This window comes from Onychomys torridus, chromosome 14 (genome assembly GCF_903995425.1).
Source record: "Onychomys torridus chromosome 14, mOncTor1.1, whole genome shotgun sequence".
Classification (NCBI taxonomy): domain Eukaryota; kingdom Metazoa; phylum Chordata; class Mammalia; order Rodentia; family Cricetidae; genus Onychomys; species Onychomys torridus.
In genome coordinates, this window is record NC_050456.1 from 927,510 (window position 1) to 954,902 (window position 27,393).

A 27,393-nucleotide genomic window follows, 5' to 3' on the forward strand; every position below is an offset into this window, starting at 1 on the left:
GTACAGAGCAGCAGCAGGGCAGGCAGCAGCAGCCTAGGTGCCTGTTACTGAGTGTCCATCTGGAGCTCCACAGACTCCTCTAACAGAACACTCCCTCTTTAAACATGAACTTCATTGTTTAAAGGGAAATGTTTTTTTCCATCTCCTAGGGGTCCTTTTAGATTAAAAATTCATCTTAAACATTTAGCCTTTTGAAATCACCCTGTAGCATAGATATCTTATGTGTCATCATGGAGTTCTCAACCATTTGAGGTGATAATCACTCATCTAGGAACTTTGCCATTGCTATTTAATTATTTTAACATTTAGTCTTACTCCAGGGCTAGGTCAAAGGTTGCTTTATTTGAGATTTGAAGATAATGAACCACAAAGATAATTGGGAAAAAAAAAAACAAAATAGGTCATGAAACTACATCACTTAATACGTGCTTGGAAACCCTTATATGCATACAGCAGTTAGTGGTGTGGATGGAATTAGCAAATGCTGATTACATAGTTACTTGTGTTCAATGTGAAATCAATGTTCCACTCAGAAGAAAACAGAACTCCCTGGCAAGGGAATAAACCACCCAGGGCTCCAAGAACAGCCCATCATCCCTGTCTTTTGTTGAGTAGTTGGTTCCCAGCATCGTGTTTGGGTTGTGAGCAAGAAGACTGGTTTTTTCTTTTGTTTGTTTAGTCTTGTGTAATTTAGAGTCTTCTAACCATGTAAGATGTGTGTGTTATTCTGAGCCTCTGTACCAGAAGAGGCTGACACTGAAGCATCTCAAGGGAGCTGCCTTGCGGTTCTCAGCAGACACGGGCATCCTCAGTGGTACTTTCATTCTGCCTAATAATAATTGATATGCATATGTATTTATTTCAGTAACACAGTTAACATTCAACAAATTGTAAAAATATGTGGGCGTGTATACTTGTGTCTGCATGTACACATTTACACATGTTTTGTTATTATAAAGTTGCATTTTTTTTTTTAAATACCCTTCACTAAATTTGAGAATTCTTGAAGGGAAGACTTCTACTTCTCCACCTTATCCCTGTAGTTTGGTACCTGGCTGTGAGTAGGGAATAGGACTTGCTTTGCAAATGAGTGATTAATTAGGGCTTTGTGGTCCTCATTAGCAAGGAGCTGTGAACAGTTTTTCATAAGGGTGGTGAACCTTGTGACTGTTCCTTCCCACATGCTTGAGTAGAGATGCTGCACCATCAGGGATATCCTGCTCTCAGCCATTTTCTAAACTGGTCTTCACCATGCAGCACAATTATAGTCAGTGTGGAGGACCAGTTTTCTTCTGAGTACCACATATTACAAAGAATTTGCATGAGCATGTGGAAGATAAAGAACCAGGAGCCAGTTCTTGTCAAGTAGAATTTCCAGTCAAAATAGAAAAATAAAAAGAAGTAAAGAAACCTTTGCTAGTTTCTTGTATGGGAGCAGATTAATTTAATCGTTTAAGTGAGAAAAAATTAAATACTGATAATTTCAGAATTTTTAATTCTATGTATTTGAGCATTTGCCTTCATGTGTGTATACGCATCATATGTGTGCCTGGTACCTGCGGAGGCCAGAAGAAGGTACCAGATCCCTGAAACTGGAGTTCCAAGCAGTTGTGAGCTGTCGTGTAGATGCTGAGAACTGAACCCCAGTTTTCTTCTAAAGTTGTTAAGCCCTGAGCTATCTGTGCAGCACCAATTTTACAACTAAGTATTTGTATGCCATGGCTTGTACATTTAATTTCTGTTCTTATACTAAGTAGATATTACCATATCCATTTGACATATGAAAAAGGTAAAACTGAGAGTTAAGTTACTTGTTCAGGGTCACTTCATATTGATTAAAGTTTGAAATTCTGCCACTTATATGGCACAGAAATCCTCAGAGCTAAAACTATAATCACTTGAACCTTGCTGACTGGTAAAAATTCTCATCAGTTATATCAACTATAGAGAGGCTTGTGATGCCTGTGTAGAATGCAAGTACATAGTCTACAAAACCTTTTCCCAACTCAGACATGATTTGAACTCCTTCTCTTACTTAACAGCATAAAAATATCTCATCTTGGGCCTCTTTGGTGAAGAAGTGTAAATGTCATTGAAGTCTTTACCTTTTAGTAAATTTAAGTGACTTCCAAAACTTGTATCACAGCCAGTTAACATTAAGCTTACAAAGACTGCAACTTTGTTAGTTATATATAATGGTTAGACTGTTAACTGGATTATACTGAAAATGTACTAGGATTAATAAAGTGCAGCTCTAAGTATCCTAGAAGGGTGTTCCCAGAGAGGATTAACTGAGGGAGAAGTCCTGCCCTGAATGTCTTGCCATCTGCAACTGGAGACTAGATAAAAAGGGGTGCCATCAGCCCAAGCTTTCTCTCCCTGTTACTTGCCCCCATGGAAGGAGCTGCTCTGCCCCAGCAGACCTTCACCACGATGGACTGAAACCTCAGAAACCATGAGCCCAGATAAGTCATTTCCTCTTAATTGTTCACATCAGGTGTCCTGTCACAACAAGGAAGAACTGACAGAGAGTGTTTATCAAGTTCAGCCTTCAGAGTCTGCCATGTAAAGCTGTGGTCTGTCTCTTTATATTTCAGATGGAGCTGGCTGTGGGTCCACTTTGCAGAAGAGTGTCTGATTTGGGAAAGTCCTACCGAATGCTGAGGTCATTCAGGTAAGACCTAACTTTTTGTTAATATATGCCATCATACTAACAGGTGGTCCTTTCCTCCTATTCAAGTTAAGCTCTATAAAATTGTCAGCATTCATTTTTTACAATAACAGTGCCAATATGCGATGAATCATCCTAAAAGGTATTGTTTGGAGAACCATCTAGAATTATATGCAGTAACTAATAACATGGGGGTGGGTTCTTTTTGGATTATAACTCACAAGTTGAACTGATAGATACATTCTTACAGAAATTCATTATAATATAGGTATGTTTTTTCTGAAAATTTTATTTATTTATGTATATTTTTAATCCAACCTACTTCTAAAAGTATCATAGAATATAATGTAAACAAAAACAGCTATTGACTAAAACGGAGCTTGGTGATGACCTTAGGGAATGGAGTAGACAGCTGAGACTGATGCAGTTGAGCCTCCTACAAACCAGCTCTAAAAGAGTAACAGTGAGTTAATCCCAGCACTTGGGAGGAAGAAGCAGGTGGATCTCTGTGAGTTTGAGGCCAGCCTGGGCTACAGATTGACTTCCAGAACAGCCAGGGCTACACAGAAAAACTCTGTCTCAAAAAAAAAAAAAAAAAAAAGAGCAACAGTGAACTCATATTCACAATGTAATAATGTAGCAGTTTAATGAAGTAAGCTGTCCTTTCTATGACTGGACACTTTATTCTGAAAATAGCTAGTAACTTAATGACTTCAGTAGTAGATGCTAGGAGACAGGGTGATATTGTGCATATGGCTGTTTATTCAGTAAACTAGAATTTCCAAATTTTTCATGTAATAGCACATGAAAGAAAATACTCATACAAAAATGTAGTCAGCTCTATAGACTGGAAAGATCTACATAGTAAACATTTATAACAATTTTATGAGTATAGCATGCTGCATAGAAAGCTTTGACACGAACTAATCAAATGTCCAAAAGCATATTGATCCCTGAGTGTGTTTCTGTAAAATAAGGTGGTATGGGCTATCTGAAAACTAGAGTAGTCAATAAGTGTATGACCCTTCTAATGAAGGCTGTGTGCGCTCTCTTATATCATCAAACTATTGTAACAGCCACATAGGGAGCCAGTGTTGCTGACAGAGACCATGTGTTTTACCTTACTCATTTGCACTCAACAGAGTTTCTTTCTTGTTTTCATTGCCAATAACATGGCATGAATTCTGTGTTTTCTGCAGTGGATAATTACTGCACATACATCCATGATTGCAAGAAAACTTCAAGTGAGATCTTGTATATTTTTCAAATATCTTCTTTGGGTCTGCTGAGTTCTTTAAAATAAATAAATAAAGCTCTAAGTATTGTGTTAAATTTTAGTTCTGCACTAAGATCCCAAGGTTACCAGTCTATCTCTTACCTACTTGGACTTTAAAAATAGCCATATTGAAACAACTGTCCAATGGTGTTCTTTGAGCAAGATGGTGATAAGGTTTATTACTTTCCTCTTGCTGTGATAAAACATAATGACCAAGGAATTTACACAAGGAAGAGTTTACTTTGATTTATGACTCCAGACATGGTGGCAGGAGACAGAATCTTAGAGCCCACATCTTCCAACTCAAGCAGAAAGCTGGTTTTTTTTTTTTTATCTTCAGCACAGCAGCTGTACCTGAACCTATCACTGCCTGAGCTACTGACTGCTCCCCATAGCCACAACCTCTGCTGAGGCCTTCAAGTCTGCCCCTGCCACCTCAGCCACCTCCACGTGAGGAGGCAAATGTCCTTTTAACTAAGTTTCTCTCTTTTTGTTTTACCAATAAAGACTTGGGAGCCAGATGCTGGTGTGAAAACCTGATAGCTCAGAGAGGCAGAGAAAGCAACCACCTGACCTTCCTCCTCTGCCATCATCTCCTATCCCATCTGAAACAACAACTCCTCCAACTGGATGCCCCCTACTCTTCACCTGACTTCCCTCACTGTCTATAGTGCACTTCCAGTCAGCTGGTAGCTCTTGACCTATGGTTGATTTTATTTAAATAAACGAAATCTCATGGTCACAGTGTGATCAAATATCCCAAAACAGAATGCAGAGAGAGCTCACTGGGAGCAGTGTGAATCTGTAAACTCAAAGCCTGCCTCCAGCAAGGCCACACCTCCTAACCTTCCAAAACAGTACCATCAACTTGGGACCTTATGTTCAAATATCTCAACGTATATGGGAGGGTATTCTCATTTAACCAGTACAAATAGCAATCTGTACTATGTAATAGAATGATGTCATGGCTGAGTCAGTAAATGTTCTGAGGGCATTAGTAAAGTAGCTTTTGATAAAGGTCTGAGAAAGATATTTATCTGGCATTCACTTGCCATAGTAGGACTAGGCTCTTGTTTTTGATAATTCCAAATTCCATATTTAGGTTTATTGTATATATATAAAAATAGTGCTAATCTTAATATTTGCAAAGTAGGATGGCTTTCCCCTCGGTACTTTTAAATTTGTATGACAGTACAGAAAAATAAAATCTGAGGCTAAGTTTCACATAAGACTAATTAACCATTTAAGATAGGAAATTCCCGGGGCTGGAGAGATGGCTCAGTGGTTAAGAGTACTGGCTGTTCTTCCAGAGGACCCAGGTTCAATTCCCAGCACCCACATGGCAGCTAACAACTGTCTGTAATTCCAGTTCCCTGGGATCTGACATCTTCATACCAATGCACATTAAATAAAGTTAAATAAATTATTTTAAAAAAGAAAGATAGGAAATTCCCATTAACTCTCCCAGTTAATCTCATATGAGAAAAAGAACCCCAAAGGAACAATTTCAGGCTTGGGTAACATCTTTTTATAACTACTTGTAGAATAAAAAATGTATGTTGATAAATGCATACATTTTAAAAAATCATAATTTTTATATCTAGCTCTTTATAGAGTAATAGTCAATCAGACTTTTCAGACTTTTGGCTATCATGCATGGTAAGAAAATTTAGGGCTTCTTAATTTTTTTGTGTTTGTTTTTCCTGGCTTGGTTCCACTATTTAACCCAGGCTGACCTCCTCCCTCAGCCTCCTGTGTTGATGCATGCACCACAATGCTTGCCTGAAGTTGTTGTTGTTTGGGTTTTTGTTTATTTGGTGGTTTTGTTTTGTTTTGTTTTTGAGGCAGGGTTTCTCTGTGTAGCTCTGGCTGTCCTGGAACTCACTCTGTAGACCAGGTTGCCCTTGAACTCAGAGATCTACCTGCCTCTGCCTCCTTAGTGCTAGAATTAAAGGTGCTCACCACCACCGCCAGGCCCTAGGACCTGTGATTATTAACCTGTGTCTTTTCCATTGTTGCTGAACCCTCTGACAAGAGCTAGGCATCAACCATATGCATGCTGGATCTTGGCTATAATTCATAGGTCACTAAAAGTTACTGTCTCTCCATGTCCAGGTAATGGACATGCATTGGATTGCCTCTTAAAAATTTGTAAAACAAAAACAATATATACCCTAATGCACCAGCAAATGAAAAACAAACCAAAAAATAAAAAATAAGCCAGGCGGTGGTGGCACATGCCTTTAATCCCAGTACTTGGGAGGCAGAGGCAGGTGGATCTCTGAGTTCAAGGCCAGCCTGGTCTTCAAAGCGAGTTCCAGGAAAGGCGCAAAGCTACACAGAGGAAACCCTGTCTCGAAAAACCTAAATAAATGAATGAATGAATGAATGAATGAATAAATTAAATAAATAAATTAAATAAATAAATAAATAAATAAATAGGCTACTAAGGAGATTGCTATGACCTCTGCTGTAATGTAAACACTGGTGTGTGTGTGTGTGTGTGTGTGTGTGTGTGTGTGTGTGTGTGTGTGATATCTCTGCTGTGCTGTAAACACTGACACTGGTGTGTGTTTGTGTGGAGAAGAGGAAAAAGAAGAGCCATCGAAATCTGGTCAGTTTTTTTATTTTTCAATTTTCCTGCTTCAGCTTTATTTATTTTTTTAGGAAGAAAAGCCAATAAATTTTACTGTTAAATTCTTCACATTGTTTTCTCTTCTAGAAATAACAGAAGAGCTAAAGAATAATATAACACCCATGAGAACATTTTCTAACAAGATGGGGGGCAGGGAAGCCAAACAATAACTCAGGCATATTATGAAATCCACAGAAGGCCTCATTCTGAACCGCCTGCATTAGAAACAGTGGAGCAGGGGAGGGCAGCAGGGACCCTTTTGCAAGGGAGGAGGACCTTGCCAGCCAGAAGGTCTTTCTCCAGTTAAGATCCCACTCCCCTCCCACCCCTAAAGCCTTAGCAAGCTCTCCCTTTCCTCAGCATGCTGCCATCTGCCTCTGGGCACTCTGTCTGATAGTAATATCAGTGGACTAGTTAATTAAGCCAGCAAGCTTCTTACATACATTTGCATTTTGCTGTCTCCATTAGAGTTCTTCAGGCAGCAGGAACCTTTTCATCCTCGGACAGAATGCTGCCTCAGAAAAATGCTGACATTCCTGATCTCCCCCTATAGGCTTTGTATTTCTACACATGACACACATGTCAGAACTGTCAAGACCCTGTTCTTGTCTGCCTGTCTGCAGCATGACATTAACCCCTGAGCACCAGAAGTCGTGAGACTGCCTCCTGGCACTGTCAATGTAGATCCAGTGTGGATCTGTGAGCTGACACAGAAAGGCCAGAGATGCAGAACCTGCCTTCCAGCACACCTCACCTTGCCTCCTGAAAGGATGTCTACTGCCTGCTTTGCCAGAACCTTCCTATCTAGGTTTCATAGATGAGTAATAACAGCCAGGCTGTTTTATGCTGAAGCTTTTAGCAAGAGAGCAAGAAAGAAAAGAGCAAAAGAGAAGGAGCAGGTTCAAGAAAGGGGCATCATCAAATCAGTAACTAAAATAGAATGCTCCTATGTATTGATTTTCATTGCAGGAGTATTGAGGGTTACCAAGAAGTTGTTTGGTTATTTGTTTGTTTGGTTGGTTTGGTTGGTTTTTTTGAGACAGGGTTTCTCTATGTAACAACCTTTGCTGGCTGTTCTGGAATGCACTCTGTAAACCAGGCTGGGCTGAACCCACAGAGATCCGTCTGCCTCTACCTCCCAAATTCTGGGATTAAAGGTGTGTGCCGCCACCACCTGGCTATTGAGGGTTTTCTAAGGCCCTGATCTATTGATCATACAAATGCTGCTATATCTGATCAGGTAAAGGCCATGCACATGTTAATAAAGGGAATAATTTCTTTAAAAAAATGTAGACAATTGTAAATACATATTGTACCAAATGTAGGGATTCTGTCACGAGTACCTCATGCCAGAATCATAGAGGACACTTTGTGTGTTTCCACAGTGTGAGAATTTATTGAATAACAATATACTTACTACTTGCATCAGTTTTGGTGGCAGCAATTTGCCAGATAATTACCTACCTCAAAAATCTGGCTGAGGTGAATGCTGGTTCTTTTATTCCAATCTTACTTACTAATATAACTCATACCATACACAGGATACAATAAAGGTATCTATATAGACCTACATATATATATTTATATGAGTTACAGATAGAATACAAGGTAACAACAGTTGTAGTACAAGAACTTTCAGAAGTTGGTGGATTGAAATGCATATTGAATCTCATATCTCATTAAATGCATATATTGATAAGGTAACAAATCCAAACCAGCCTCCAAGGAAGAAGCCATTGCTGTAGAGATCAGGCATGAAAGAGTCTGAGTTGAGACTGAAGATGTGGCCAGCTATAGAGACTAAAAAGCAGAGCCCAGTCTGTAGCAGGAGCAGCAAGTCTAAGTCCAGAGGGACATGCATGTGGATGGCCATGTCAGCAGTGGAGGCCTGAGCTGACAGCCCAGGGACCATTGGGACTTCTCTGCCTGTCATTCCTTGGTGCACACTCTAGTTACCAATGACAGGTTGGTATGGGCCCCTGCAATGGCAATGCTAGGTATCTTCCATTTTATGGAGTAGAGGTAAAGGAATTAGTTATACCCTCTCCTTGATCTAGCATGTCTGATAAGTTCTTGGGCCTGGTTTTGCTGATGACTTTTAATGCACCCACATGCTCCTGCAGTCTCATTTCACCTTCATACATTTATAGGTTAGCACCATTTCTACTGCTAAGATAATGTCATTATCTGTCTGTGCTATGTGGGTGGTACTGGACAGATGGTGGTGTTTATGAGTCCACCCTGCATGTAATTATCTTCTATCCTCAAAGTGAGAGTCAAAATCTGTTTGTAAATTGGAGTCTGTCAGGGCAAGATACAATCTAGAAACTATTTTAGATGCTATGAAGTGACTTAGAATAGAACATACACACATATTATACAACATCCATTTATTTGTAGGTGTGATCATGTGTGTGCCATAGCATGCATGTGGACCTTAGAAGGCCACTTAGAGGAGTTGGTCCTCACCTACCACCATATGCATCCCAGAGATTAACCTGAGGCCATCAGGGTTGGCAGCAAGTAACACTGCCTACTGAGCCATCTTGCCAATCCCCTCCCTCTCAGAACATGCTTGAATGACCAGTGGCTAATTGAAGAAATTAGGGAGGACATTTAAAAGTTACTAGAATCAAATGAAAATGAAAGCACAGTTTACCAGAACCTTTGGCTATAGCTAAAGTAGCTATGTCAGGAAGTTTATAGCTCTAGTGTTTACATTAAAAATCAGAAAAATCTCAAATAAATAAGCCAGCAGTATCCTTCAGGGTCTTAGGAAAACAAGAGCTATCAAAGCCAAAAACAGATGAGGAACAGCAATCAAGAGCAGAGCAGAGCTGGGCAGTGGTGGTACACGACTTTAATCCCAGCACTTGGGAGGCAGAGGCCAGCCTGGTCTACAGAGTAAGTTCCAGGACAGCAGGGCAACACAGAGAAAATCTGCTTCAAAAAACCAAAGCCAAAACCAAAAAAAGAAAGATCAGAGCAAAAATGTATGAAATAGACACTAAGAGTAACAGAAAATCAATCAAACAAAAAGTTGGGTCTTTGAAAAAGTGAACCCCTGGCTAAAGTAACCAAAAGAAAGAAAAGACCCAAGGTTTATAAAATTGAAAGTGAAAAAGGCAGTTTACTCTAGACTCCAGGGAGATGCACAGGATCCTGGGGACAAATACTCTGAGGACTGACATCCCAAGGACTAGAGAGTCTAGACATGGATGAAGTCTAGAGACATGACCTGTTAAATGAAACAAAGTAGATATAATAACTCAAAAAGACCCATAGTTAGCAGTCAGTGAATTAACAAAGAAACGTGGGGCTGGAGAGATTAGCTCAGAGGTTCAGAGCACTGGCTATAGATCTATAAGTCACTAAAATAAAACTGCCTCTATTTTTCTGTGCTGCCATATATTGGCAGGGATCGGTAACTTTGCTCTGGAAACCTGTCTCAAAGCTACTTTGCACCTGGTATGCAAAAAAACTCTTTTTGTTCTGAGTCAATTGCTCTGGAATGCCATTTGGGCTGTGAGAGAAAGAAGAAGGGTCTGAGCTTCATTTGAACAAGAAACAAAGCTATGCCTAGGATGATAAGTATAGAAGTTCTTGGAAGCATACATAGCAGACAAGAAAATTATTGTAGGAACTAGCTAATATATATACAAAAGCTAAAATATCACCAAGACTTCTTAAGCCATGGCTTGACCTTCTAAAAAGTCCTTTCCAAGTGGTAGCTTTTGTGATAGTAGCTGGATTCCATACATTTTCCAGTGGCTTGCAGCAACATGGCGGCTCACAAGTATCTGCAACTCCATTTCCAGCAGGTCCCAACCTTCTGACCTCTATGATACCAGACATGGTGCTCAGACATACATACAGGCAAAACATCCATACACATAAAATGAAAGTCATAGAACCATGTTGGTTTCAACCTAGGCATTCAAATCAATAAATGTAATGCAGCACAGAGATAAACTTTTGGACATAAACCACATGATCAACTCAGATGCAAAAAGGCCTTCGATAAAGCTTAGAATCCCTTAATGAAGAAAGCAGGAATCAAAGGAATATATCTCAACATAATAAAGGCCATCCATGACAGATCTTTAGTCAGCATTATACTAAATGAAAAAAACTGAAAGCATTTCCTCTAAATGAGGAGTGAGACAAGGGTGCCCATTCTCTGGTCTTCCTCAGGATAGTGCTCAAAGTTTTAACTAGGACTGCAAGCTAAGAGAAAGAAGTAAGGACACAAGTAATAAAGGGAAAAGGGAAAGTGTGCCTGTGTTTAGATGGCATAATCCTATATTTAAAAGGTTCTAACGACTCAGTAAGAAAACCCTGAGACCTTAATATACACTTCAGCAAAATAGCAGAATACAAAACCAACATACAAAAATATTGTTTATTTCTCTGTATATAATAGCAAACTTCCTAAGAAAGAAATTAATGGGAAAAAACCTATTTATCATAAAACAGATCCATAAAGACTCACCCAAGGAAGTAAAGACCTCTGAATAGAAAACATTGAGTTATTGAGGACACTGAAGAAGACATACCAACTAGATGTGTAGAATCATAAAGATGAGCCAGTTACCAGGTGGTCACTATAGTCAACAGCCTAATCAAAATTCTAGTAGCATTATTCACAGAACTATTAAAAAATAATGAAAATTGACATAGAAGCATAAAAGTTCCAAATTGCCAAAGCAATCCTAAGCAGAAAGGCAGAATCTGAAGCCTGCCTATCAGATTATGAGATTATATTAGTGAGCTATTGGTTTTTTCGGGGCTCTTACCCTGCGAGGAAAAGTCACGAAACATGACAGAATCCACTAACAAGTTTTATTAAGATGAGGAGAGGGATAGATGTGCACAGGCCTCCGGAAAGAGACATGAGTGAAGGGGGACCAGGAATCATGGCACCGGCTTTTAAAGGCTGGGCTGTGCCTGCACACACAGCCCCATGTGGCTATTCCATGCATGAGCGTAGATCACATGGTTGCGCTGCCCACTTTACGCAACCACACAAAGCCACAGGTCCTAGTCAAGCAAGACGTTTTGACCTGGAAATGACTAGGTGGAAGTGACTATGTCCCACTGGGCATGTGGGACCATTCCCAACCGTGGGAGCGTATTGTAAATCCATATTATGAGCCATAGTAACAAACTATAAGGGAAAAAAGATACATAAACCAATGACAGTTACTATAGCCACCTAATCTTTGAAAAAGGTGTCAAAAACATGTATTAGAGAAAAAGACAGTGTCTCCAACAAATGGAAAGCTGGATTTCTACCTGAAGATAGAGAAACCAGATTCCTGTCTTTCATCCTACACAAAAATCAATTCAAACTGGATCAAGGACGTCAACATAAGACTACAAGTTTGAAATACTGGTAGAAACTAGTGGAGATATTTAAGCTAGGCACAGGGAAGGATATTCTGAAAAGGGCTCTAGTAGCACAGAAAATTCCAGAGTTGACATAGTTCTACATTAAATTAGAAAGCTTCTACACAGCAAGGGAAATACTCATCATTGTGAAGAGACGGCCTAAAATAGGAGCCCACAGGTTGGTAAGATGGCTAAGTAAAGGCATTGGCCACTGGCCTGCACCTGAGCTCAGTGCCTTGGATCTGCATGGTGGAGGGAGAGAGCCAGCTCCACAGGTTGTCCTCCAATTATAGCTGGAGCCTTTTCTCTGTTCCGCTTGGTCCCACAGCAGCTTGTAAAATAATCACTCAGAAGCTTAATTAATTACAAACTGTTTGGCCTATTGCTCAGGCTTATTACTAGCTAGCTCTTTTTTTTAAGCTCTTACATCTTAAATTAACCCATTTCTATTAATCTATGTATCGCCATGTAGCTGGTGGCTTACCAGTGCTTCTTGGGCAGCTCGCTGGTGTCTCCCCAACTCCTCTCTCTTCTCCCTGTATCTCTGCTTGGATTTCCCACCTGGCTATATCCCGCCTTGCTAGAGGCCAAAGCATCTTCTTTATTAACCAATGGTAATAAAGCATTCATAGTGTACAGAAAGATTTACCACAGCATTTCCCCTTTTCTGTCCAATCAAAAAGGAAGGTTTTAACTTTAACATAGTAAAATTGCATATAACAAAACTGTTATCAAGCAAGAATTATAGTTACAATAATTAGTTTGTTTTTGACAAAATTAGAGAATACATTTCTCTATCTTATCTTAGTGAATCTAAAGTTTTATGTCTCATTTACCTTTTATCATAACTAAGGAAAATTGTAACTATCTAGTCTTTAACTCCATCAAAGATCCCAGAAGTATGTAATATTACCTAAGTAGACAGGAAGTTAATTGCAAAACTCTAGAAATGACAAGAGACATCTGGCTGTCTGGAGAGTTACTCAAAGTTCTTTTGTAATGTTGGGGCATCCATCTTCAGCCTATAGGTCTAGAGTAATGTCTGGGAAGAAGACTTATTTTATTAAGGAATGAAATGGGGATCACACACTCATGAATACAAAATGAAGTGACGCCATTGTCTCTTCATTTCCCAGGGGGAAAGATGAGGAAAACTCCAGACCAGTTCTCTGAACTATGCATCAGGAAGCTTTCCACATTCAAGAGAGCTCATGATTCCCCTCCCCCTTCACTTTTAAAGGGTCATGTAGGTGGACGAGAAGCACAACCTCTATCAGGCCAGATAGCCTCAGGTCATGGGTAGAGCAAATACCCACTACACTAGAGTATCTGGCAGACTTTTCAGTGAAGCAGGAAATCTGATGTCCTGCCAATTTTGGCAAAGTTCATCAGTCACTCTCCTCTGTGCCCTACAGAATGTCTGGCAGTTTCTTCTGTGAAGCAGGTACCTGAAGGACCATCCCACCTTGTTTTGACAAAGTTCAGTGTCAATTTTCCTACGGGTCCTGCATATCCAGTTTACACATCATATTGTCAAGCAGTCTACGCAAGAGCAGTTTTCTTGGCCAAATAGCTAGCTTTTGCCATATTGAAAGCAAACTCCATAATGAGTTTCTTCAATGCCCATTATCCTCTTTGAAGTAATTGTTATTGCCAGAAGCAGACATGTCTCATTATCCAGAAAAACCTAAGTTCTGAAAACATATTCTATAGGTAAGTCTTTGAAGTATTTAAAGATTACCTACCTATTTGAAATATATCTTTGTATATCTAGAAAACTTAACTAACAAGATTATAAGTTTATCATAGATGACTAATAATCTGCATTTCTTAATTATACATTACAATTTCAAATGAGCTGCATAAACATAATATCCCAAACAAGAGCATTAATATACATACAACAAAATTGACCCTAAACCTGTATTAATAAACCATAATCTACCTTTTTTCATCATTTCTATATCATATCCCTTTTTTTCTATAGAAAGAGATTGACTATGACCATTAACCATTTATAACCAACCCCCTTTAAATGAAAACAAACATTTAAAAACAATATTTTAGGAATTTGACCATAGTTTTCTATACTGTTTCCTGCTGATTGGGGGGCACTGGTAATCTTATGGGGATCCTAAGAAAATTTAGAATTATGTTAAATCTTGGTTGTAGTAGTCTGTGAGGCTACATCGTCTCAGCAAGTTGCGTTGAAGCTGTTCTGGATGTTGGATCATCTGGGCCATTGCTGTCATTGGAGACCTTTCAGGGGGTCTTATCGCTCAAACCTTATTAGCCTAGAAGCAATCCATAGGTACTCATCTTCTGTGGAAACAGAAACAACCTCTTTTCCAAAGCAACATATCCTTAGGCCTAAATTTTGAAGTCAAGATATTTTTTAAATATATATATATATATATATATATATATATATATATATATATTATATATATATATATATATATATTGGTTTAACTTAGTAGCCCCCACCATCAAATGTTTCTCTGTAGTTATCATACATTAGTAGTCAAAAAATTCAAAGAAAATGTAATGATATACATAATCCAGACTCACTGTGTATTTTCCATCTTTATGTGGCTTATTTCTTTTATATATTATTTTATTTTTCTCTTTAAAGACTTTATTGATATTGTGTTCCTCAAAATATTGTTCACCCCAATAAACTTATCTGGGGTCAGAGAACAGAACAGCCATTAGATATAGACGCCAGAAAATGGTGGCACACACGCCTTTAATCCTAGCATTCCAGAGGCAGAAATCTGTCAGGATCTCTGTGAGTTCAAGGCCACATTGGGAACAGCCAGACATGGTTACTCACGCCTTCAATCCCAGGAAGTGATGGCAGAAAGCAGAAAGGTATTTAAGGCGTGAGGATAGGGAACTAAGTGTGAGGACATGGAACTAGAGCCTGGCTAAGCTTTTAGGCTTTTGAGCAACAGTTCAGCTGAGATCCATTCTGGATGAGATCACAGAGGCTTCCAGCCTGAGGAAACAGGACCAGCTGAGGACCTGGTGAGGTGAAGTGGCTGTGGCTTGTTCTGCTTCTCTGATCTTCCAGCATTTACCCTAATACTTGGCCCTGGATTTGATTTTAAGATTCGTGCTACACTTTATTTTATTTTTATGACTATCTAGATCCTTTATTGCCCAGCCAGCAGGATCTTCAACAGGGACCTAAAGGGAGGGCCGGCGAATGAGAGGGACAAGAGACACAAAGAACGAGAGCAAGACAGGACGTCTGATCAAGCTCCAAAATTTTATATTTCTCTCACGGCATATATAGGTAGGCAAAGGGGGTTGCCAGCAGGAAGGGACTTAATTATGGGCTATTTGGCCAGCAGGGAATGTTGCTCCGGGGCTTATCTATTTACTCTTGCCTAACTGCCTAACTGCAGCTGCTCTCTCATCTGCCAGGCCCATAGATGCTCAGACCCAACCAAGTAAACACACAGAAACTTACATTGTTTACAAACTGTATGGCCATGGCAGGCTTCTTGTTATCTACTTCTATCTTAAATTAACCCATTTCTATTCATCTATACTTTGCCACGTGGCTTGTGGCATCCTTACATCCTCCTTGTCATGGCAGTGGCTGGCAGTATCTCTCCGCCCCAGCCTTCCACCTCTCAGAATTCTCTTCTCTCTTGTCCCGCCTATACTTCCTGCCTGGCCACTGGCCAAACAGCATTTTATTTATACAGAGCGATATCCACAGCTTGCAGCTCATTCACCTAATATCTGAGAAGAGGTTCTGGTGCTATGGAGACTTAAGCAAGGCCTAGATCTAAAAAAAAAAAAAAAAAGAGTAGAGAAGCCTAAATATGGTGGCTTGTGTGTCGAGGGTCACTTAGGCTTATGGCTCCTGTCACTTTATCCTCTCTCTCCCAAGCCTGTGTACATTTTTTAAACATATTGTAACCCATAAAGAGGTTTTGTTTCAGTTTTTTTTTTTTTTCTGTCTGAATTTGTCTTTATTGTGTATCTATAATCCTTTTTTGACCATTGCTTTAAACAATTGTGTGGCTAGGACCAAAGCAGCAGCTTTTGCTGCTGGCTCCACCTTGTTAGGCTTTTCTGGGTTTTGTTTGTTTTGGTTTTTCAAGACAGGGTTTCTCTGTGTAACAGTCCTGGAACTCTCTTTGTAGACCAGGCTGGCCTCAAACTCACTGATATCCACCTGCTTCTGCCTCTGTCTCCCAAGTGCTGGGATTAAAGGTGTGCACCACAACTGCCTAGCCTGTTAGCCTTTTCAGCATGGCGGAGGTATGTTCACTGCCAACTCTTGAGAAGCAGAGGGTTCATGCTGCCACCAAGCAGCTTGCAGCACATTGCCCACAAATTTCATTTAAGTGCTCAGTAGCAGGACCCCTCTAAAGAGCCATGCATGCCGCTAACAGGAACCAGGAACAATAACTCTAACAAGAGCCCTTCTAACCTCTACTTTGAGCCCTTGTTTATTCCAAGTCATTAGCCTCCTGCATCATTCTCTTCTACAGCCCTCATGAGCCCTAAAATGTCTTCTATAGAGACTCACTTCCTGCAGGCTTCGGACATCTTCCTGTTCTCTCAATGGCAGTCCTGTGTGCTGCATCTTGTCCCACAATGGGGTCATGTTTCCTATCTCTGACTGAATTCTGTGGGAGTTTCTGAGCATTGTACTCAGTGATCTTACTGCCTTCTCAGGCCCTTCACTCAGAATTGGGGAGGGTAGACTTGGTGGCAGATGGCATGGAAGGGACCAGCATTGATACAGGATATGGCAATAGGAGCATCAGGATCTCTTGTCCTGCATCTCACGATCAGCCTTAACAGGCTGTCTGGAAACTGACAGCTGTGTAGCCATGAGTCATTTAAATGTGACTTTCCCTGACTAGAAATAGACATTTTTGTCTAAGGGATCTAATACTTGACTAATTAACTCTACCTTCTGGCTAGAATGTGTAACCTTGGAAGTGTTGCTATATTTAAAATAATCTAATAAATTAAAATACTTTAAAATGACAGTATGGAATTTCTGCTTTTCATAACATCTCAATTTTCTTTTGTTTTGTTAAGAACTTTAGGTGGTGATTATTTTTTTTAACTTGTTGGTGCTTCAGGTCCCACAAGGAATCAGGGACAGAGAGGGCTCAAGCTGAGTTGCCTGACAGGAAGTAATGTGTATGTGGTGCGCAGTGCAGATGCAGACCCAGAGCTACTTTCAGAGCTCTTTAGACAGGTGTTAGTGACCAGTGTGGAAGACTGGTCTTTTCAGAAAGACAGATTTTGTGGTTTAAAGCTCCAAAGGAAGGTGACTGACCCCCAAAACAACTGGTTTTTACCAGGCTTGGTTTATGAGCATCTCACATACCCTGCCTGTGGGACAGATGTCCTAGACACAGCTCGTCCTGTGCGCCTGTGCCTGGGTCCCTGCCTGCCTCCATCCCTCCGTTTCTCCTAATCTTCCATCCTTGCCTGCTTTCCCCCTTGTATCTTTTGTAGTTTTCATTGAAAATGTCCTGAAGGATAATTATGAAAAACACAAATATTCAAATCATAAAATTAACTTCCTTGCTAAGTTTCAGATTTGGCTTTAAATTTTCTGTAGCTGAAGGTAAAACAAAGCCTACTGCCTAGTTCTCCATATGAGAGTGAAATGAGGCAAATGTATGGAGGCTAAAGAGGAGTTTTGTTCTGAGCACCTCAGCCTGCCTGCTTCCTGACAGTGCTGAGACCCTCCTGAGTCTCATTCCCTGAACTCATATTTGGCTTTAGCTACCTTCCTGTGTGTCTTGGTGTGCTTCTCTTCAGGCTGGGTGACTAGAGAGCACTTTGCTTTCTGTACCTAGAGGTGGTATCTAATATGGTAAAGTTTGATCCATTGTTTTTGTAAACATTTTTCCAGCTCCCTTTCTTTTCTTCTTCCCTCTTCTATTAGATGAATCCTGGTGGCCTTGTTGGTCTTTACTGATTGCTGTCGGCTTTCTTTATTCCTTCTCATCCTGCTCCTGTAACTTCATGGGTTTTTTGTTTGGTTGGTTGGTTTTTGCTCTTTGTTTTATGTTTTGTTTTTCAAGACAGTGTTTCTCTGTGTAGCCCTGGCTATCCTACAACTCACTCTGTAGACCAGGCTGGCCTTGAACTCACAGAGATCTACCTGCCACAGCCTCCCAAGTGCTGGGATTAAAGGTGTGTGCCACCATTGTCCGGCATAACTTCATGTTTTAAATATTGTCTTTAAAGTCACTGGTTTCTTATGCTTACTCATAACCATTGCTGGTTATATTTGATAGTGTTATTTAGTCCTTGTGTTCTTCATCTGTAGGATTTTTAAAACTCACTTTCAAAGAGAGTAAGAGAGCCAAATATAACTGGTCATGGTCCAAGAACACAGCTTCAGGTTGCCATGAGCACCATCTTCTAACATGCTATTGATTTCACAAAGTTTCTGTAAAGTTATAAATCAAGGCATGATTAAATGCATTGTTCAACACAGGTGTGTGGGTTGATGTTTAACACATCTGGTGGGTTTGTTTGATGTTATGCCCAGATCTCGGGGACCCCCAAAAGACCACCACAGAGACCGAATCCCGCATGTAAAAGCAAAGTACCTTTTATTTCAAGCTCTGAGTTTGGTCTCTCTGTCTGACGCAGCGGTGAAAGCAGAGAGCCCTGAGCTCAGGTGGGGCAGAGCTTTTATCATAGCAGAGGTTGGGGTGAGGAGATTTCCAAGGTCCAGGACCCTGATTGGCTGACAATTTTCTAGGGGTATCTGTAAAACAAAAATAGGTGTGTGCTAGACTCATGCCATCTTATCTAATGGTTGGAATGTCAGGTACTTCCTCACCCTTGGGTGGATCCCTGGGTGGTATCAGGTTAAGGCTTTTCCTTGATCTGGGTGTTGCCTGCCAGTAAGCCTGTCACAGAAGCTGTATCTAGGCCCCTAAGCCTGTCATGGCTGCCATGTGGTCAGGTTGTTTTGGGACCCACCACATTTGGTTTGTTTGTTTTCTAAAATCATCAGTTCACAGTTCCTTTTTTTTTTTTTTTTTTTTTTTTTTTTTTTTGGTCAAGCAATCACATTCTGTGCACTTAAAAAACAACATTACTTTGTGTATTGGTGTGCTAGAAAGTTTCAGTCACCTCTGGGATGAGAGGCTGAGTAGGCAGGAGCACAGTCACCAGGAGCAGGAGCAGGAAATGCTAAACAATTCACATCACCAACTCTTCCAGCTGTCATGACCCAGGTCTCAGTTTTTTCAACCTCTGTATCTGGCATATATGTGACATGTAAAAATAGGAATATTACACCTAATTTCAGCATAATCAAAATACGGTATGGCCTGAGGAGTTAAAGGCAGCTGATAAGAGAAGAGGGTATTTTAACCAACCAGAAATGGTATATTTAAACTGCGTAGATGACATTGCCCTGTCTGTAGTTATTTGTATTTGATAAGATGGTTTAATTGATGTTTGGGATATTAAAAATGACTTACTACCTTTTGATTATAGATTTCCTTTTTAATCAGTTTGTAACCTCATGAAGGGTGGATAGTTCTAAAAGGAAATGTTGAGTTCTAAAGTGTAAATTATAACTCTTTTTTTTTTGTTTGTTTTGTTTTTGTTTTTTGAGACAGGGTTTCTCTGTGTAGCTCTGCGCCTTTCCTGAAACTCACTCTGTAGCCCAGGTTGGCCTTGAACTCACAGAGATCTGCCTGCCTCTGCCTCCGAGTGCTGGGATTAAAGGTGTGCGCCACCACCGCCAGGCAAATTATAACTCTTGTTTTGAGTAATAATTTGATATGTTCCATTATCTCAGTATTGTACCAAATTCAGTTTGAGAGATTTCTATTCCAGATGAAATCAGATAATAATATAGCATTCCTTTAATTTCTCTTTTGTACAAATTGTCTTTTCCCATGTACAAGTATTTTTGGTGACAGGGCTAAAAAAGAGCTCAGACTTACAAGAGGTTAGAATTTCATCCATCTTCTAGGAATAACCAAATCTCAGAGCATTATCAGAATGAAAAATAGGACTCTAATAGGAGTCACTGTATAATAATCTATTTACTTTTTATTGGTAAAATAGAAGTATTTGGGCTGCAGAGATGGCTCAGAGGTTAAGACTGCTCTTCCAGAGGTCCTGAGTTCAATTCCCAGCAACCACATAGTGGCTCACAACCATCTGTAATGAGATCTGGCGCCCTCTTCTGTATACATAATAAATAAATCTTTTAAAAAAATATTTTAAATTTTGAATGATTTAATCAAGAAACATGGACTTTTTTGCATGTGCATACAAATGTGTGTGGTGGTTTGAATGACAATGGCCCACATAGGTTCATGTATTTTTAGACCCTAGTTGGTGGATCTGTTTGGAAGAACTAGAGGGTGTGGCTGTAATGGTGGAGATGTGTCACTGGGAATGGTCTCTGAGGTTTCAAAAGGTCCTGCCATTTCAGTTAGCTCTCTCTATCCCACCATGTATCTCGAGATGTGAGTTCTCAGACACTGCTGCAGTGCCGTATCTGCCTGCCTGCCGCAGTGCTTCCTGACATGCTGGACTCCAACCCTCTGAATTGTGAGCCCCCATAAAATCTGTGAGTAGCAATGGTTATGGTATCTTATCACAGCAATAAAAAGGTAGCTAAAACAATGTGTATATTGTGTGTGTGTGTGTGTGTGTGTGTGTGTGTGTGTGTGTGTTATGCACATGTGTGTGGAGTTCACTGGTTGATGTCTGTCCTCTTCATCTTCAGTTTCTCTCCACATTATCATTTGAGATAAGTAAGGTCTTACCCAACCCAGGCCTCACAGATTTGACTAGTCCAGCTTGCCCCAGGGATGCACCACCAGCCTCTCCCTTCCAAGAGTTGGGATAATAGGCATGTACCACCATGCCAGGCGTTTACATGTATTTGGGGGTATGGACTGAAACCATCCCACTTGCATGGTAAGCATTTTACTGAATAAATTAGTATCCTAGCCCAGGAAACAGAGAATTCTTTTGTTGTTGTTTTTGTTTGTTTGTTTTTTGTTGTTGTTGTTTTTGGTTTTTCTAAACATGGTTTCTCTGTGTAGCTTTGCGCCTTTCCTAGAACTCGCTTTGGAGACCAGGCTGGCCTCGAACTCACAGAGATCTGCCTGACTCTGCCTCCCGAGTGCTGGGATTAAAGGCGTGCGCCGCCGCCGCCTGTCGAGAATTCTTAAGTACAAAATACCTTGGGGGTTGTTATTAGGGACTAGGTTTGTTTTGTTTATAATTTAGATTGAAATAATTAACCCAAAGTTTTGGGTGTCCTGACAAGAGTAAATGAGGTCAGAGTTACTTTATTCAGAGGCTGAAGTCTGTCCCGGAACTTTCAGAGCCTTTAATCTGTGTCGTGTAACATTGTAACTATTAGTACAAACAGTAATCAAATTGATTGGACCAAGTTAAAATTCTTTTCCATTTCCTTAGTAAGGGACAGTTTATTGGCTTTTGTTGTTGATGTTGTTTGTTTTTCAAGACAAGGTTTCTCTGTATATAGCTCTGGCTGTCCTGGAACTTGATCAGTAGACAAGGCTGGACTCAAACTCACAGAGCACCCCCTGTTTCTGCCGCCCAAGTACTGGGATTAAAGGCAAGTGCCACGACCTCCCAGCTTGTTTATTGAAGTTTTTAAGAGCTTGACTTTAAAATAGAGTTATCCCTAAGTAGAATGCCTTTTGGATTTTTTAAAAAAAGATTTATTTTATTTATTATGTACACAGCATGTATGAATGCATGCCAGAAGAGGGCACCAGAACTCATTATAGATGGTTGTGAGCCACCATGTGGTTGCTGGGAGTTGAACTCAGGACCTCTGGAAGAGCAGTCAGTGCTCTTAACCTCTGAGCCATCTCTCCAGCCCGCCTTTTGGAATATTTAACATGCCTTTGCTGATTTAAAAATGAAAGTTTTAAAAATCCAAATTATATTTAATAATGAGATAATATTATTATAAAAGTAGTGAACAAAAGCCTTGGATCCTGGGCTGGAGACTCAACAATTAAGAATGTTTATAAATCATCCAAAGGACCTAAATTCAATTTCCAGCCCCAACTTTACATGCGTCACCACTGCCTGTAACTCCAGCTCCAAGAACTCTGATGCCCTCTTCTGGATTTCACAGGCACCTGCATATGTGTGGCAGAAACCAGAAGCCATCTTCTAGTCGTATAGCATTGGCTGTGTGCTATAGCAATTTATATGATGGAGATATATATCCTTATCTTTTCCTAATATTTTGTTTCCAACAAGAATCAAGTGTGTGTTGAGCACACGCTCCTGGCTCTTGAAATAAATGTTCATTAGTGAGAGGAAGGGGAGGGATTGGGCTGTCTCACATAGGCCTGTCTGCCTTCATACATTGGCATAGTTTAGATGGCTGAAGAAAAAGAATAGGATACAGGGCTGTGTTCCATGGTTCCTGTCAGTCATCTGAACTGCTAAGAGTATGACTGCCGCTGGCTCTCCTAGGAGAATCTCTACAGCCAGCCATCAAGTCACTAGCTGTGTCCATCAGAGCTCAGAGCCAAGGCAACTGCACATCATTCTTGCCCTGATTTTGTCACAGAGTGGCCAAGCATTGGTTGTGGATTAGATTTCCCTTCACAGTGCTCCTATGAAACTGTGACAGTGAGACTCAGGACTGAAGGGAGCTGGCATAAATTACTGGAATAATCAGCAAAGTAATGCCTTTGCATTAAAGACTCAAGTTCCATTTAGAAAGAATGCATAGAGAACCATTGAGTTCATCCGTGTTAGATGATAGCCTAGAGAAGGTTTCACATAGGATGAAAGCTACAAGCATCGATGGAGGTAAGTACCTACTACTTCACCAACTTGGCTTCGCTTTGTGCTTTGGGTGATTTTGGCTTGTTCAGTAAACAATCCTAGAAGGAATTTTGCTGCCTTAGTGAAGTAGTGTCAGACCCACTGATAAGCGGTGACTGCCAAAGAAAGAGCATGAAGTGAATCAGCCTGTAAGGTTATGAGCACGTGTGTCCTGGGGCTGGATGGAGGTTTTAAAATGGGGCTTCAGAAGCTAACCTAGGGCTGGGTGTGGTGGTACACAACTTTAATCCCAGCACTCAGGAGGATGAGGCAGGCCAGTCTCTGAGGTCCAGCCTGGTTTACTGGCTCTGTGACAGCCAGGTCTACACAGAGAAACCCTGTCTTGAAACCCTCTCCCCACAAAAACATGGAGGAAGAATATTCAAGCAGAATGATTCCCCTTTCAATGCTGAACCACATGAATTAACTTCCTCTTTTCCTTCTAGACCCCTGCTCTTCCAGACAAGTGAACATGTGGCCGATAGTCCAGCAGTGGGGGATGTTATTCCATCCAGCATCATTATTCAGTTTCTGTTCACCAGAGCACCAGCTGAGCTGAAATCCCCCTTCCAGGTAATGACGTGGCGGGAAACCGTCATGGAATCCTCCCAAGTCAGTCTGTAGACAAGTCTCCTCACTGAGTGGGTTCCTGGCTTACCTCCTGCTTTCCTTAGTCTTGCATGGCTTTCTGAAAGTGCACAGAGGTGGAAGAAAACTCCAGCACCCTGCAGTCTTTTGCTTAGCAGGCAGTCAAATTTACCTCAGGGGTCCAGAGTTAGCCCTTAGACAAAAAGGTCTTAGCTGACTCAGGTGCTCACGCCTGCAAGTTTATCATTTGGGAAGCTGAAGTGGAGGACTAGCATGCATTCCTTGCCATCCTGAACTACAGAGAACCTGTCTCAACAATCATCACCATCATCAGACAAAACAAAGATACAAGTAATTTCTATTCATAAAGCTCTGGTGATGCAGGCGGTTGTTTTGTTTTTTGTTGTTTTTTGTTTTTTTTTCCGGCCCATGTCAGTTGGCAGATCTTAAGGTGTCCTGGTAATCAGGTGCATGCAGGCCTGTGCCACCTTCTCAGCTTCCTTCAAGCAGCGCAGGAAGTTCAGAAGGTGAGTTCACCTTGAGAGTCATGGAGTGCTTCTTATGCTAAAGAATGTCCTTTTTTCTCTGTGGTACAACCCTGAAGAGGGCAGAGTGGTCCCACGCACGCTTCTCCCAGTGGCTGGACGATCACCCATCGGAAAAGGACAGGCTCCTCCTTCTCAGGTAAAGCTGAGTTTTCCAGGAGTACCATCTGGGCTGGAGCAGTGATTGTGTGGGCGCAGACATGCAGTTGCATATCTTCAAGTGGCCTTCATTGGCTAGGTACTCAAAAGAGTGGTACCAGGAGGCATAGGGCTGTCTAGTTCTTCCAGATCTTCACACCCTCCTTTGTGCTTTGCCTGATACAACCCTAGAGCATGAGCTCCAGCTTTAAAACAGCTTCAACTATTAAAGAGTTCACTTTGGCTGTGTATTTTATGTGTCACTTTCATGTGCTGCAGTCACTGAAATGGTAGCACTCGGATGTGAGTGAAATTTGAACAGTAACGGATCTCAGCAGGAAAGGACCATTCAGAACGTACGTTCTCTGGTTGTGCTCTGTGAATACATTTCTGTGTGCGTCTGTGCCCAGTGTGTGCATGCATCTCCAGCCATGAGCGTGGTGAGGTGCATTTGTCCGTGCAGCTTGAGCATGTTTCTACCATCAGTACTCCCTTCTCAACCCCTCATTAGAAGACATCACCGGAGACCTCCCCAACCCCATAGCTTTGCCAGAATCGGCCAGCATTTCCTTTAGTTCAGCTGACTCAGCATACTTTATTGACATGGGAGGCTGAGCTCTTAAGTGGCCCCATCTTCTCTCAGCCTCACTTGTTTCTGCTTTTCTGGTCTCTTCCCCACCCATTCCATCTGCTGAATTGCTTCCTTTTATCTGTTTCTTAAATGTCATTGTCCACGTTTTGTTTCTAGCTTTTTGTCTCAGTCTATATAGACTTTTTGTCCACAGTTGAACTGGTGTAAACACATACTTCTTGTAGCCTCTCCCCTGCCTCCCATAAATCCCAGGTATAGGACTCACTTGCATGGGGCCTTAGGCCAGTAAACTTGTTCTCAGACATCTGCACTCATACACCACAGGAATCTCGGCCCCCAAATGTTTGAATTTAATCATTCCCTCACACACCTTTCTTTCCTATATGCCCTGTCATAAGAGGTTGCCCTCACCTAACCAGCCATGCTAGGAAACAACATCATTAGTCAACTCCTTTCCAGCTTATTCTCTGATTCCAGCTAGCATTGCTCTCTAGTCCCTGAAGTCATTCTCTTCCCTGCCCATGTAGGTCTGTGGATATATGGCAGGCCAGCTAGCCCATCTGATCCTCAGTGCAGGTATGAAGCACATATGGGAAGGTGTTACCCACTGCCACAGTTGGAACATGGTGCACTTTTCAGAGAAAGCATGTCACTGAAGAAGCTAGGAGCCTATCAGCTTCTGAGACTGGCATCAGAGCCTCAGGAAGCCTGTGTGGGACAAGGAACTAGGCTCTTTTCCTCACTAGGAAACTGACCCTGAAATGGGAAAGGCTGCTGGGTAAGCTTTCTGTCAGTACCCAGGCCTCATTAAACATGCTTTTGGAAAAAGCTTCAGATGTTAGGGAGTTTGGGTCTCCTCTAACTCATTGATTTACAACATCTCTTTTTTTGTCTGAGTCCCGGTCACTCAGCTTCAACATACTTGGTATTGGAGAGGAGTCAACAGGATTTTGTCATGTTAAGGTCTTGTAGTGAGCTCATCCACATGGCTGTCCTGCTATAGGTGATCACAGTTCTGCTGCAGTGCTGTTACTAAGTCCATACTTAGCAAGTGAAAGCCATGCTCATAAGAGCCACCTCTCATCAGCCCTCATGTGCAGATCCCAAAACCTTCCTGCCTCAAGCAGGAAGTGCAGCCTGCCTTGGGGATCCACAGAAACTGTACTGCCACAGCAGCCTGGCTCTTGGCAAGGAAGGGCCTTTGCCTTAGAGGTTATACTGTCTTATCTGTTACCTCAAAATGGAATTTTGATCCCACCTACCTATCATCACTGGAGGATTCTCTCCCTATAGATAGACCCAGAGCAAGTGTTGGTCTAATGCCAGCATTTCCTTCAGCCTTGGCGGAGCCTCACTTTGCTCCCTCCCAGTCATCTGTTAGGCTGTTAGAAGTATGGCAGAGTGCTCAACAGTAAAGCACAGCCACAGAATAGATGGTGAGTTCTCTTCTGCCCTGTTCTGTTGCCTTGTGACCTCAGGTGTTCTTCTGGAACTTGAATAGATAACAGTGGAGTTGACTTTAAAGTCAGAGCCATCACTGATCCAGGCCATGTGGAGATGCGGGTGTGTGTGTGTGTGTGTGTGTGTGTGTGTGTGTGTGTGTGTGTACCAGCTCAGCCACCAGGAAGGTGCTCCAGACATTTGGATCAAAAATTCCCCAGGGTCTGCAGAAATGGTTGGATCTGCCACAAACCTATGTGTCTTAGTAGGAGAGAAGCAATGCATCTTATTGTAGCCCTTTGAGGACACTGAGGTCGAAACCATTTAGACTTTATCAACCTTATGGCATTTATCTATTGTTACAGAAAACATTGGCTATCATATGAATCTGTGGACCCTTAGGCCTCTTGCCATTGTCCAGAACCCATAGGCTGGAACCTTATTTTTCCCAGATTGTCTTTTTCTAAAAATCTTAAAATGTTGGGTGCCTCCTTGTGCCTATGTCTTCCAGTAGATGCCAGTTCCAGGAACTAAGTGCCTGAGATACATGTGTAATGAACTGTGAAACGAGGAAAAAGCTGGGTCCTAAATGCTTTTGGGGGTACAGGTACAAGAGATCACTTAGGATTTCAGTACTAATCACAATGAATTTTAATGCCTGAAAAATAAATTGCTGTTTATAAAACATCTACTTGGTGGGTGTATCATGTAACAGTGTACTCTCCTAACACAAGCCAGTCAGTCCTTCAGTTCTTACATCATTGCCTTTCCTCACTGACGGGAACTTCGGCAGTCATGTTCACAAACCTCTTACATAATGCTTGGCCTGACTTCCAAGAAAGCTAATGTTTTGCTGAAGCAAATGAAGTAATGTAGTAAGTGCTTAAAAACCTTGCCCTGATTTTATGTGGGAGAGCAGCTTAATCTGTTTTCTTACTGTAGTTCTGATGGTGTTTGTGATGGCTATCAAGAGAAAAGAAAGCTAACCAAATTTATGAGTCTCGTCTGTGTGCTGTATGATTTACATAGCTTCTCCCTTCAAATGCAGAAGACTCCGGTTGCTTCTAAAGTGCGTTTTGTGAATAGAGCACAGGCAATGAGTCCACTCTGTGCATGGATGAGATTTCCCACACTTATTTCGTAGACTGGCAAATATGTATGTGTGTACACATGTGAATGCACACACCCCAAGCCCTTGGAGTTACTCTCTACTGTCTCTCTCAGCTAGTCTCTAAGGACATTTGTGGGACACCTGCCCAA

At 41.2% G+C, this 27,393-nt stretch overlaps 1 protein-coding gene across 1 annotated transcript in view; it reads left to right on the forward strand.

Annotated features, from left to right (window-relative positions):
- Positions 1–27,393, forward strand: part of Cog5 (component of oligomeric golgi complex 5) — a 332,454-nt gene that overhangs the window by 296,329 nt on the left and 8,732 nt on the right. Inside the window, exons 19-21 of the mRNA XM_036205395.1 lie at positions 2,598–2,674; positions 23,277–23,403; positions 24,023–24,102. Coding sequence (XP_036061288.1) covers positions 2,598–2,674; positions 23,277–23,403; positions 24,023–24,102 — 284 coding nt within the window. The remainder of the gene's footprint in view (positions 1–2,597; positions 2,675–23,276; positions 23,404–24,022; positions 24,103–27,393) is intronic.